Below are 14,507 nucleotides of genomic sequence, written 5' to 3' on the forward strand. Positions count from 1 at the left end.
GCAAACTTGTTTTCTGTGCTCACAGGGTGGGCAGGGGTGTGTCCTTTGGCAGCACCTGCCTCTTGAGCGTCTTCCAGGCCATCACAATTAGCCCCAGGAGCTCTAAGTGGTCAGAGTTTAAGGTAAAAGCTACCAAATACATGGGAACCTCCACGATCCTCTGCTGGATTCTGCACTTGCTGGTAAATATCATTTTTCCTGTGAAGGTGACTGGCAAATGGAAAAACACAAACATCACAAAGAAAATGGATTTTGCATACTGTTCTGCTCCAGCTGGTGAAAAAGTCTTATCTTCACCACTAATTGCAGCAATGATATCCATCCCTGATGTTTTGTGTTTGGGCCTCATGGTCTGGGCCAGCGGCTCCATGGTTTTCATCCTGCACCGGCACAAGCAGCAGGTGCGACACATTCACAGGAACGATCTCGCCCCCAGGTCCTCCCCTGAGACCAGAGCTGCCCACAGCATCCTTGCCTTGGTGAGCACCTTTGTGTGTTTTTACATCCTCTCCTGCATCATCCAAGTGGGTTTGTCTGTTTTTCATAATCCTGGCAGGTTGCTGATTACTGTCTCTTCCTTGATTAATGCATTTTTCCCCACTGTCTGCCCTTTTGTGCTCATGAGTCGTGGACCCAGTGTATGTCTGTTGTGGAAGGAACACACAGTCACCCATCAGAACAAACGCGCCTTGTCTGTTTTACTCTGTATTAAGTCATTGATGAATTTGACCCCAATAATATTTCCCCAAAATGCAGAGGATGCATGCTCAACTCTCTCCACTGCTCTTTAAAGTCAACTTTTCCTGATTCAATCATAAAAAAACTCCTGTCCATCCTCTCTCCTTCCCCAGCACCTCATATATTCTTATTCGGAAACTCCCGAAACCATCCTCTGGTCTTCAGTTATCACAGTCCTGTGTCTGGGTGTCACCATCTCAGACCCCAGCTAAAGCTGTTGGTGAAATGCATCATTTCTGAATTTGGACAAATAATGAAAATTCCTTCTAATGACAAAAACACAGTAACCTTAAACGTGAGCAAAACAAAACTACTAAATTTTAACTTTAAAACTTTGGAAAGTTGAGTTCCAAGATGTGGCAGTGGGATGAGTTGCTTCGCCGACGCCTTTCTTCCTAATTTGGTGCATCTGAGGTCTCTTTGCAGATTGTTTTCGTATGCCATTTGCCGACTGCTTCTTCTACCTCAGTGGTACATTCTGCCAACCACTGTCTTTGGGAAATGCTGCTCAAGCTGACCCAATTTCACAAAAGCACCATCCCTTGCTCTGTGTGTCTGGGCAGCCTCATTTCTTTCCGAGGCGGATGTTCTCTGACATTCCTTACATTCTCCCTTGGGGTGTGCTGAGAAGGAATGGGTGTGTTTCACAGGGACCCTCAATAGAACGGGTCACACAGGCTGCATAAAGGAGGCAGGTGGGATGGACCAGGCACATAGGAGGTGGCAAGGAACAGGTATAAAGGGAAAAATAAACCCAGTCGTGTCAAATTTGATTTCTCTCTTTATTGTTCTTCAAGTAGGTTTCACATTTATAATTATGTCTCTTCTTCTTGCATTATTTATGTTTCAATTATTCAGTTTGCTGTCACCTTTTGTTGTTTTACTTTTCTTTTGTTAAATTATTAAAGTGTAGTTTTAGTTTCCTTTAATTTAATGCATTTATAGAATGGGAATATAAATATACTATTCATTATACAAAATACACTGCATTATCTGGCATGATAGATTTTGTTATAAAGTATCTTATGAATGTTAGTAAAATCATTTGTGTTAAGTGCGTATATATAAAATTGAGAATATATAATAAATACATTTATATTTGTTCTATGAAATTTGTCATTATTCATATTAACTTGTGCCTCTACATTTCTGTAATTTTTATTATTTGTATTTAATTATCATGGGTACATAATAGTTGTACATCTTTATAGGGTACATGTGATGTTTTCATACAGGCATACAGTGTAAGTTAATCAAATCAGGGTAATTCAGGTATCCATCACCTCTGGCATTTACCACTTGTTTGTGTTAGGAACATTCCAATTCCACTCTTTTAGTTATTTTAAAGTATACCCTAACTTATTGTTGATTATGGTCACTTTGTTGTGCCATGCAAATATTGTTCATTCTATCTACCTAACCATATTTTTGCACCATTAACCACACCCACTTTATCACCCCCTCCGCACTACCCTTCCCAGCCTCTGATAACCATCCTACTCTCTGTCAGGGAAGCCATCAGGTCCTGGACTTTTCTTTGACGGGAGATTTTTATTAGTGTTTCTATCTTCTTGCTTGTTATTGGTTTATTTAGGTTTGGATTTCTTCATGGCTCAATTTTGGTAGGTTGTATGTATCTAGGAATTTATCCATTTCTCCCGAGTCTTCCAATCTATTGGCATAGAGTGGCTCCCAGCAGTCTGGAATGATCCCTTCGACATCTGCAGAATCAGTTGTAATGTATCTTTTTTCATCTCTGATTTTATTTATTTGGATCTTCTCTTTTTTTTTTTCTTAGTCTGGCTAAAGATGTGTCAATTTTATTTATCTTTTCAAAAGACTAATTTTTCATTTTGTTGATCTTTTATATTTTTTTCATTTCAATTTCATTTATTTCTGCCCGAGCTTTATTATTTCTTCTACTAATTTTGGACTTGATTTGCTCTTCTTTTTTTTCTAGATCTTTCAGATGCATCGTAAGATTGTTTATTTGAAACTTTTCTATGTGGACACTTATTGCTATAAACTTTCCTTTTATTATTGCTTTTATTGTATCCCACAGGTTTTTGGCATATTGTGTTTTCATTTTTATTTGTCTCAAGAAATTTTAAAATTTTCTTCTTTATCTTTTCATCAACCCACTGGTCATTCAGGAGCATGTTGTTTAATTTCCACATGTTTGTATATTATTTTCCAATGTTCCTGTCATTATTATTATTTTTTAAATTTCAGCATATTATAGGGGTACAAATGTTTAGGATTCGTATGTTGCCTTTTCCCCACCCAAGTCAGAGCTTCAAGTGTGTCCATTCCCCAGACGGTGAGCACCGCATCCATTAGGTGTGTATATACCTATCCCCTTCTCCCCCCTCCCATCCGCCCGACACCCGATGAATGTTACTACCATATATGCAAATTGGTATTAACTGATCAACACTTAAGTGTTCCTCTCATTATTGATTTCTAGGTTTATTCCATTGTGGTCAGAGAAAATATGTGGTATGAAGGTGCAACACCTTAAGAATTCTGGAAGAAAATGTTGGGAAGACTCTTTTAGACATCGGCCTGGGTAAAGAATTTAGGAAGAAGACCCCCAAAGAAATCACAACAGTAACAAAAATAAACAAATGGGACCAGCCAAGGAAATTATCATCAGAGCCAATAGACAACCTACAGAATGGGAGAAAATATTTGCATGTTATGCATATGATTAAGGGCCGATAACAAGAATCTATATAGAACTCAAGAAAATCAACAAGCAAAAAAATCAAGCAACCCCATCAATAAATGGGCAAAGGGCATGAACAGAAACTTTTCAAAAGAACACAGACTAATGGCCAGCAAACATATAAAACAGTGCTCAACATCTCTAATCATTAGGGAAATGCTAATCAAAACTACAATGAGATATCACCTAATTCCAGTGAGAATGGCCTCTATCAAAAAGTCCCAAAATAACAAATGCTGGCGTAGATTTGGAGAGATTGGAACACTCTTACACTGCTGGTGGGACTGCAAATTAGTACAACCCCTGTGGAAAGTAATTTGGAGATACCTCAAAGAAAAAAATGGAAATACCATTCGATCCAGCAATCCCACTACTAGGCATCTATCCAAAGGAAAAAAAGACATTCTATAATAAAGACATCTGCACTTGAATGTTTATAGCAGCACAATTTACAATTACAAAGATGTGGAAACAATCCAAATGCCCATCAATACTGAGTGGATTAATAAAATGTGGTCTATGTATACCATGGAATACTACTCAACTACAAAAAACAATGGTGATCTAGCACCTCTTATATTATCCTGGATAGAGATTTGAGCCCATCCTTCAAAGTGAAGTATCACAAGGATGGAAAAACATGCACCACATGTACTCGCCATCAAACTGGTACTAATTGGTCAACACTAAGGTGCTCACATGGTAGTAATACTCACCGGGTGCCAGTCAGGTGGGGGGGTTCAGGGGTTGGGATTGGAGGTAAACCCATAGCTAATGGAAACGGGGCACACTCTATGGGGGAAGGACACTCTTGTAGCCCTGGCTTGGGTGAGGCAAATGCATTTCATGTAACCAAAATGTTTGTACCCCCATAATATCCTGAATTAAAAAAAATAAATAAAAACAAACAAAAAAGGAAATATGTGGTATAATTTTAATTTTCTTTGAATCTCTTAAGACTTGTTTTGTGGCCTAACATATGGTCTATCCTTGAGAATGATCCATGAGCTAAACTGAAGTACGTGTATTCTGCGGCTGTTGGACGAAACATTCTGTAAATATCTATTAGGTGCATCTGGTCTGTAGTGCAGATTAAGTCCAATGTTTCTTTGTTGGTTTTCAGTCTAGATGATCCATCCAATACTGCAAATGGAGTGTTGATGTCTCCAGCGATTATTGTATTGTGTCTACCTCTCTTTTTAGCTCTGATAATACTTGCTTTATTTATCGGGTTGTTTCAGTGTCGGGTACATATGTATTTAGAATTGTTATATACTCTTGCTGAATTGACCCCTTTAATCACTATATTATGACCTTCTTTTTCTCTTTTTATGTATTTTAAGCATGACAGAGCTCGGCAGTCATTGGTTTTTTTCTGTAAGGGTCAGTGTTGGATAAAGTAGGAGGATTATTAGTTGGGTTTGGAGGCTGAACTTACTTTGGACAAGTGGGTCAACTTTCTCAAGTCTCAGATGGCTTTGGGATGGCACCTGTCCTGCACAACTCAGTGGGGTATGGCGAGGCTCACAGAGGATCTTCCTGTGAAATCACTTGATAACCATAAAGCAATATACGGGCGTGAGCCTTCCTAGTGTGGTCTTAGGCCATGTATCCTTGTATCCCAGTTCAGGGGATTTGCACAGTCTAATTTTACAACAGTGTATATCTAAAAGCCATTCTTCTCAAATTCCCATGACATCCCTCTGCTTCTAACTTCACCCTACATAAGCTGACCCCCTAGTTTCCCAACTTTGGAGGTTTGCCTGAAACCAAGGTGAGGTGATATGGCACCTTTCTCTTAGGTGAAGTTCATTAATCTCATCCCCTCCTTTCCTGTGTCCCTTTTCTGAACAGGGCTGATGCAATTCTAGGGCCACAGCACAACCCGAGATTGACATGGCAGAGAGAATCCATAGAGAATGAACTGTGAGCCAAAGCCTTAGTGTTTAGGATACAGAGACTTGGAAAGTGGAGGATAAACATGTGAGGCACTCCTCCGGTGTGAGATAAATGGGTCACCCTTCAGGAGAACTGAAGGTGGGGCCTGCAGTGGCTGTGTCTGCATAAACAACAGTGGGGCTTCTTCAGCAGTATGATCGCAGTCAGTTTCCTTAATGAACAAGCTCTACCGTGGGCTTCCAAATGAGTGGATCAGACAGTTAGATCAGCAACTAAGATTTGTTTCTGCAATTTATAGACCCCAAATATGGATGTTCCTAATCTTCCATTCTAGAGTTTTCCACATGGCAGGACAAACAGCTCTAACGTGGGCAACAGTACAAGAGCCTGGGTTCTGACCACTGAGTCAAGCACTAGGTCTGCTTCCAGTTCTCCATGGCTGTCACTGAAGCCAAACATCCCCCAGTCCAGTGGACACCATCGGTTTCCAACTTAGCTGAGCCATCAGTGAACCAGGGCCAGATATTTGGGGGAATCTCAGAGAACTGAGGGTGTTCTAGTGTCAGGGGATTTGCATTTGGCCATAGATACAACTCACTCTTGTAAAGCTGAGATGTTTCTGAGGCTACCCAGGATTCATTCTTAAATACGCCATCTTTGTTTGATGTGAAAGTCTTTTGCGGACCTTCCTACCTTGTGAGCGTGGAGTCCAAGTTGCTCACACCACAGTGGGAATGTCAGACTGGACAGCCACCGGGTCCCTATGGATTGGGCTTTGGTTTTAACAAAAACTCAGTAGCAACAGTTCAGTAGCAAGCTAATCACTGCTTTTCAGAAGCAATTTACCTGTTAGTTGTGTCAAACCTAAGCCCAAATCCCAAAGCTGTCTTTTAGGTGGAGGCTGCCTTCTTTTTTCAGAGACTCCAAATGACAGAATGGGTGACAGGAGACTTGTGTTGTCTCCAATACACTAGGAATCTGTTAGAGGGCTCAGCCTCCTTTGTGGTGGTCGGGGCAAAAGAGACAACAGTTTATTTTTCTTTACTACTGGAGTGATTGACCACTGTAAATTTGCCAAGCAATTCCAGTAAAGTTTATTGGGAAAAGAGGCCTCTGAATTTTGTGTATTTTGTCAGCCTTCCTAGACAGGCCTATTGAGAATAAAGTTTCAAAAACTTTCCAACAAACAGAACTTCATCCATATAGTAAAAATTTTGAAATCAGAGGGCGGAGGCAAATTTGCCATAGCCTCACTTACCTGCTGTTGGCAAACGCCAGGGCAGTTTTCACTGACCCTGCTCTATCTGCACTTCACCGTGAAGAATGTGCATAAATATGGAATCTCATACAAGTGCTGGTGGTTGTGAAAATTAATACAGATATTTTGGAAAATATTTTAGTGCAAGTATTTGCTATAGCTAATCAGATGTGATCCTATGGTATATGAAATCCACTGCTATTGTATACCCAACATGAATTTGTACATTTCACCAAAACTTAAGTTCTAAAATGCGTGCACACTGATACTATTCATAATAGTCCCAAACTGAAAACTACCCACATATGCATCAAGAGTGGGATGATTAAATTAATTTTTAGGTGTTCACAAAATGGAATCCTGTTAAATTAATTGTTAGGATGCACACAATGGAACCATGCTAACGAGGATCAACAACAACATTTAATAATCTGGATAAATTCACAAACATTATATGGAATTAAAAAAAAAGACAAATATCAAAGATTTCCTTCTGTGTGCTTTCATTTATATAAACTACCAAGCATGTGACAATGTGCTATGCTGTTAGATGTTGGATTAGTGGTTACTCTCGGGGGTAGTGACTGGGAGGGCACACAAGGAGGCATTTGTGAGCTGACAATCTTGTGTTTTTTGAAATAGAAGATGGAAAGAGAGGTGTGTTCAGTGTGTGATATATCATTGTTCAGTGCACTGCAGACCTATGCGTGTGTCTTTAAAAATTGTTTTTAAATACCTATCTCCAATTTAAAAAAAATTGGCAGAAGCTATGTAGATTAGGGTATTAATGTTCTTATATTACAGTGGAAGTGTGAAGTACCTTTGTACTGTAATTTATTTTTAAAAGTATGCTGTGGGCCGGGCGCGGTGGCTCATGCCTGTAATCCTAGCACTCTGGGAGGCCGAGGCGGGCGGATTGTTTGAGCTCAGGAGTTCGAGACCAGCCTGAGCAAGAGCGAGACTCCGTCTCTACTAAAAAAATAGAAAGAAATTATCTGAACAACTAAAAACATATAGAAAAAAACTAGCCAGGCATGGTGGCGCATGCCTGTAGTCCCAGCTACTCGGGAGGCTGAGACAGGAGGATCGCTTGAGCCCAGGAGTTTGAGGTTGCTGTGAGCTAGGGTGATGCCATGGCACTCACTCTAGCCAGGGCAACAGAGTGAGACTCTGTCTCAAAAAAAAAAAGTATGCTGTGATTTCTAGGTTAAAATCTAAGATATATTGAATATGAAACCTCATAAGTAAAGGAATAATATAATTATAAAATATAATCATTAAAAATTAACATGGAAAGAATTACAAAATACCCGGGGGTAAGGAACTACATGCAATAAATTGCTAAATCAAACCCCAAGTATATCCATTATTGTGTTAAACAGAAATACACTAATTGCTCCATTTATGGTCTAACAATATTTGACTCTATTCAATTGAGAATTTTATTTCAATAGTATAGCTAAAACATTAGGGACAAATAATGCAATAGACACTCCAAGTTATTTTCACCTTATTAAACAGCTAACTTGACTATATAAATATCAGATGAAATAGACTTTAAATTTAAAGTAGGTTGTCACTATTGTAATTCTTATAAGTATTACTATTCTTGCATTTATTAAGCCATAGTTTCCCAATACTACTACTTGATGGATAGTGAACATAATTGGACTGATTAAACACATGCATTGATTACACGCGTGCATTGATTATAAACATGCATGTGTGTGTGTGTGCACATTGCACCTTAATTTGTGGTCCAATAAGTAAGTATTTCTTTCTTTTTTTTTTTTTTTGAGACAGAGTCTCGCTTTGTTGCCTTGGCTAGAGTGCCATGGCATCAGCCTAGCTCACAGCAACCTCAAACTCCTGGGCTCAAGCGATCCTTCTGCCTCAGCCTCCCGAGTAGCTGGGACTACAGGCATGCGCCACCATGCCCGGCTAATTTTTTCTATGTGTTTTTAGTTGTCCGATTAATTTCTTTCTATTTTTAGTAGAGACGGGGTCTCGCTCTTGCTCAGGCTGGTTTCGAACTCCTGAGCTCAAACAATCCGCCCGCCTCGGCCTCCCAGAGAGCTAGGATTACAGGCGTGAGCCACCGCGCCCGGCCAGTAAGTATTTCTAAGTGTCCTTTGTTAGCTAAAATACATGTTTCTCTATTTTTGTGTCACAAGGTTAAATATGCATCTATCTATGTATATAAACACATATATATTATGTCAGACCAATTCTTTTACTTTTCTAATTATGGACTTCTTAATACTCTGCATCAGCTTCATAACGTAAATACAGAGATAGCTATATAAAACATTGCCTGTACTTTAGAAATACCTATTTTGCTCCTGTGGAAGTACACGTGCCACAAACTTTACCTAAACAAATAGGTTTCATAACTTTTCCCTCCAAAGGCTGTTCCTCTGTTGCTCTAAGTTTAATTCCACACCTAAAAGAGATGAGATTCTCTCCCAAATATCTTTCTTTCCAACATGGCCAACTGGCATCTTCATGTTTCACAGAAAATTCTGTCTTCTACAGTTGCCAAAACCCATGCTGTTTTATCACAGACATCCTGTCTTTTTAAATTGTCAACACTTACATAATATTTTTTATATATTTTTTTAATTTCAGAATATTACAGAGGGCCGGGCACAGTGGCTCACGCCTGTAATCCTAGCTCTCTGGGAGGCCGAGGCGGGCGGATTGTTTGAGCTCAGGAGTTTGAAACCAGCCTGAGCAAGAGCGAGACCCCTCTCTACTAAAAATAGAAAGAAATTAATTGGACAACTAAAAATATATAGAAAAAACTAGCCGGGCATGGTGGCACATGCCTGTAGTCCCAGCTACAGGCATGCGCTACAGGCTACTCGGGAGGCTGAGGCAGGAGGATCGCTTGAGCCCAGGAGTTTGAGGTTGCTGTGAGCTAAGATGACGCCACAGCACTCTAGCCCGAGCAACAAAGTGAGACTCTGTCTCAAAAAAAAAAAAGGAATATTACAGGGTTCAAACATTTAGGTTACATATATTGCTGTTTTTATAAAATCATCTAAAACATGTTTGTGTTCTCCTTCTGCCCACTCCAGTTTAATTTGGTTTCTGCATGAAAACATTTTCAATATGCTTACCTGTCTCCATAGCATCATATTTCAAATGAGGATGTAACATACATCTTTAATTATTTGGCCCCCAATACACCTACTACCTGAAGCTGATTTCTGTTCCACCATTAGCTCATACTGCTTCATTATTCCTTGAGAACATTCATTTCTTCAGTTTCTTGAACAACCATCTCACATTGCTGTTTCTTTCTTATGGAACTTTTCCAGAAATTCCATGTTTAGTTAATTTTGGAAGAAACTTATTATCTCAGAATGAAAGTTTCACACTCAAAGACATCCCCATAATCTCCAGATTGTTGTAGGACCTAGTGTTTTATTATTTCATAGGCTCTGAACTACTCCACTGCAAACACGAATGCAATTTAAATTATATAAGTATTTACATAATAATTACATAATTATGTCATTTATTTAATACAATTGCTGTTACTATTTGTGGTTTATTATTGGTCAGAAGCTATCTCGCTCACTGTTGTCTCATAATGTGACTGCTTCATAATTGTACTTACAACTCTGTGGAGAGGAATAAACAAAGAAATGAGAATTGTGCAAAAACACACATTGTATGTCTTTCTGGTAAGATGAGCAGATATCGCATTCCTTAACGAGATAGAGAAGGGCCTGGCTACACTGAAGTCACAGCTCATGAGAACAAATGGGCAGGCAGTTGGGAAACACACAGAGATTAGGGCAGAGATGTTCACCAGCAACCAACTGGGATGAGGAGAATGAGAAATACAGACTTGGAAGATGGAGGAGAGGGTGTAAAGAGATACAAAGGTGTTCACGAGGACAAGGATTTTTTTGGCAGCTTTAGACTCAGGGGAGGATCTGGGAGAGCTGTTAGCCCTGTGAATGTGTCGCACCTGCTGCTTGTGCCTGTGCAGGATGAAAACCATGGAGCTGCTGGCCCAGAGCATGAGCCCCAAACACGAAACATCAGGGAATAATAATAATGTGAGCAGTGATAGTGTGATTTTGTCACTGTGTTCCCCAGAACAGAATCCCAAATCCTTTTTCGTTGTGGTGTTTTTGTTTCTCCATTTGCTAGTCACGTATGGCGTAAAAGTTATATTTACCAGCATTTGCAGGACCCAACAGAATAATATAGAGGAGCCAGTGTACTTGGGAGCTTTCATTTTAAGTTCTGCCCACCTGCAGTTCCTGAGGCTGATCTTGATGGCTTGGAAAACACTCAAGAGGCAGGTGGTGCTGATGGACACACCCCTGCCCACTCTGTGAAGATAGAAAACAAGTTTGCATCCAATATCATTGAGAAAATCTCTCAATCCAAAAGCTGCCATTGTCTGGGGAACTCCTCTGAAGAGGAGGGCTAAAGAATTGGCTACAGTCAAGTGTTTTAGAATCAAATCCGTGGGCCTTAACCTATGCCCAGTGCAGTGAAGGAAGAGATAATGACATAGAAGAGTGCAATTCCCAAGGATCCCAAACGCAGTCTGGGATAAGAAGATCATTCCTGTTGCCACATCCCTGGAGTCCATTCTGCCAGTTCGCAGAGACTGGTATTTATTTGACTTCAGAGCCAGAGGACCCTGCATGAGAATATGATGCAAGGGCCACGTTCACCATGGAAACTTCAATGCAGTGTTCTCCGCTTACCATGAGTTCTCCTTTAGAAACACTCATGATCTTTCTTTTAATAACGTGCTTTCAAGAATTACATATGTAACCTTTAAGAGCACTTATAATTTATTGACAGCTGTGATGAAGGCTGTACACGTGGTAATATTTTTTTCGCACAAATCTATGAGGCAGCCATTATGACTTCCCTGTAAAGATGAGGAGAATATACACACAGAGAGGTTAAGTATTTTTTTTTTAATTCACATCCTATTTAGGGGCAAAATGGGGAATTTAACATGATTGTGCTGGTTTCAAAGACAAAGCGTTATCATCCTCCTATACTAGCAAAGCTAGTTAGCCGCATTCTTTGAATAACTCAGACAGTAAATTTAGTTTTGTTTTTATGCCTTGTCCTTTGATTTTGGATTGTTGGTATGTTATTCTTAGAATTTAAATGTAACAAGTTTCAATTCATGTGTAAAGGTTTATTCTACAGGCTAATTTCAATTATGAAAGAAGATTTAGAGACTTAGTAAAACGCAGACGCACTGATTGCAGTATAATGCTGCAGGAACCTGCTCTAGGACCGGGTCGGATTGAATGGATGCAAGAATTGCTCAAGATTAGGATGACAAGAGAAAGATTTGTTTGCTTTTATGCTAGAAACAAAAGTACAAGGGTACCTATCGGGAATTATTGAACAACATCATGTATTGCCGGAAACTATGGGATATGAAACACAAATACAGAATGAAATATTAATATTATAATTTAAGATTAGAAACTATGCTTTTGCTAATTTCAGATCATATAATTATGTGTGCATAAACATCTTACTTAAGTAAAACTATTAGCAATGAGGTGAGATTTGTGAAACAAATATGAAAAGACTTACATGCAGAATAAAGGAAGTAAGGGGTATAATTTTGTGCGTTTTGTAAACTCAAATTTTAGATTTGGGGATTCATACTGGAATATTTTTAAACCCGAGAACCAATCACAAGATACATTTGAAACTGACAGCTTCAGTCTTAAATACAGAATTATAGTGACCCTTTTCTTAAATGCTGCTTCTTTAAAAAGGGAAAACAGTTTCATCAATATCAACAGACAGTGGATGTTTTGAGTAGAGACACAATGAATGTCTCCATTTAGCCAGAGTTGAAAAAGACATTTCTACTCCAGCAATTACCATTCAAACACACTGTTTCTGGATTGGTTTTGATGATTTTTGTGGATTCATCCTACTCTTTATTACAAGCACTGAAGTATTAGAGGTACACCTCTAGTAATTTTGGAAACTTTATGATTTCTGTAAAGTAGGCTGAACAGCAGATTGATTTCAGAACTACAGTTTTTAAGTACTTTTTAAAAATCACATTGCATTACCACTGATATTACACATCACCAATCACTGTCAGAGAGGATTACATTAAACCACATTTGTAGTCATTTGAGAGTGGTTTAGAATGTGCAGGACCCCTGTTTCACCTTACTAGTTCAGCTCATGCTTTAGAAACAATTTCTCCTTCCTGTGTGGTTTGGCACTGGAACAGTTTCAAACCCCCGAGAATCCCATTTTCCAATATGATCACTAACCTAGATTTCGGATACATCTCCTTCTCTTACATACTTTGCCTCTCAGATCAAAGTAAAAGATACTCACCTTACCCCATCCCGCTGTCTGCAGGGTGAGCTCAGTGGGATAGTTATGACGGTCACTGGGTGTATGAGAGGGAGGCAGCCAGGCCCTGAGGTGAAGGTTTGTGATTCTGTGACTTCACCTCCCCTAGAGGTTCAGTTATTATTTCATCTGTAGCAGCAATGACATTTCTGGCTTGGGAGCTGAGAACGCTGCTGAAAAACTTTTTCCCAGTTGCTAATTACTAAATCCAATTACAAATTTCTATTTAGCGTCTGACAGAGACCATTGCAGTGTTTGAGGAAGGCTCTTTCCTTTCCGTCATTCTAGGAGTAGACAAAATCTCCCCGGAGGGAGCAGAAAACGCTGAGTTCTGACACATGAGGGACCGGCAGTGAATCCCATGCGCCTCACTGAGTGCTCTGCTTCCCCGAGAAGCTTCTCTACCTGAAAGTGAGTTATTTTCTAGTCTTCATGGCCCTAAGTCACACCTTGAATTATGAACAAGGAAGTGGAAAGTACCTGAGAAGGATTCCCAAAGACATACAGGAAAAGGAAGAACATGAACCCAAATATTAATTGACAATTAATTTGGACGTCTAGACGATATGGAAATTTTGTAGGAAAATCTACCTTCTTGCCATTGAATACCCAGTAATGATAGAAGGGCTAAATAAAACAACAACCACAGAGTGGGAGAAGCTGACAGGAGTCATGCACAACTGAGAGCACCAGGATCGCAAGGTTTAAAAGGCCATCAGCTAAAGTTAAAGACTATCAGCTAAGCCACTGCTACTCACTCAGTTCAAGAGCATTGAATGGTTGCCACAGTCAGATACACTTTTTTTTTTTTTGCTGAATTTTCAGTAATGAATACTGGTTACTTTCTTAATTAGTTGAAATATGTAAAACATGAGTTAAAATTAAATATTTGTTTTTCCTACCAAAAATCCACATTTGTTCCAGGTCTATTATCCAATGTCTCTCGGTTTGTTTCCAAGTCAGATATTAGAGTCTTAATGGTGGACAGTCCTTCCTAGTGCACACACACACACATACACACAATTACACACTTACACAGAGATGCAAACATGTACACATGCATGCACATACACACAAATATACAGTCACATACACTCACATCCATTCTCACACTTCCCACTAACTCACCCTCATCCACAGACTCACTACATATTAATAAAAGTGCAGTCATATCCATACACATGCACCATAACATATACAAACTCACAGTCTCGCCCTCATTCAAAAAATCAAACACACAGTCAGCATTCACATGTATGTCTTGATGTTGTGTTCATATATGAAAGAATCGTGATATCTCCAGACCTCTTTTATTAATACACATTTATATTCCTTCCATCTCTGTGACACTGGTTAGATGTGTTTCCTGAAGACAGAAGATACTTGGCTTGTGTATATTTATCCATTTGGCCAGCCTATGTCTCTTTAGCGGGCAGTTCAAGGATTGGTCAAAAGGATTGATAAGGGGGGCAGATTTCTCTTCATCCTGTTGAGTTGAAC

At 39.4% G+C, this 14,507-nt stretch overlaps 1 protein-coding gene across 1 annotated transcript in view; it reads left to right on the forward strand.

Moving 5' to 3' along the window:
• Window positions 1–368: 368 nt before the first annotated feature.
• LOC105809504 (zinc finger protein 160-like) overlaps window positions 369–14,507 on the forward strand; it is a 43,932-nt gene continuing 29,793 nt past the window's right edge. Inside the window, exon 1 of the mRNA XM_012643325.1 lies at window positions 369–524. Within this exon, the coding sequence (XP_012498779.1) occupies window positions 369–524 (156 nt within the window). The remainder of the gene's footprint in view (window positions 525–14,507) is intronic.

The sequence above is a fragment of the Propithecus coquereli genome, unplaced genomic scaffold, assembly GCF_000956105.1.
Source record: "Propithecus coquereli isolate 6110/MARCELLA unplaced genomic scaffold, Pcoq_1.0 Scaffold196, whole genome shotgun sequence".
Classification (NCBI taxonomy): domain Eukaryota; kingdom Metazoa; phylum Chordata; class Mammalia; order Primates; family Indriidae; genus Propithecus; species Propithecus coquereli.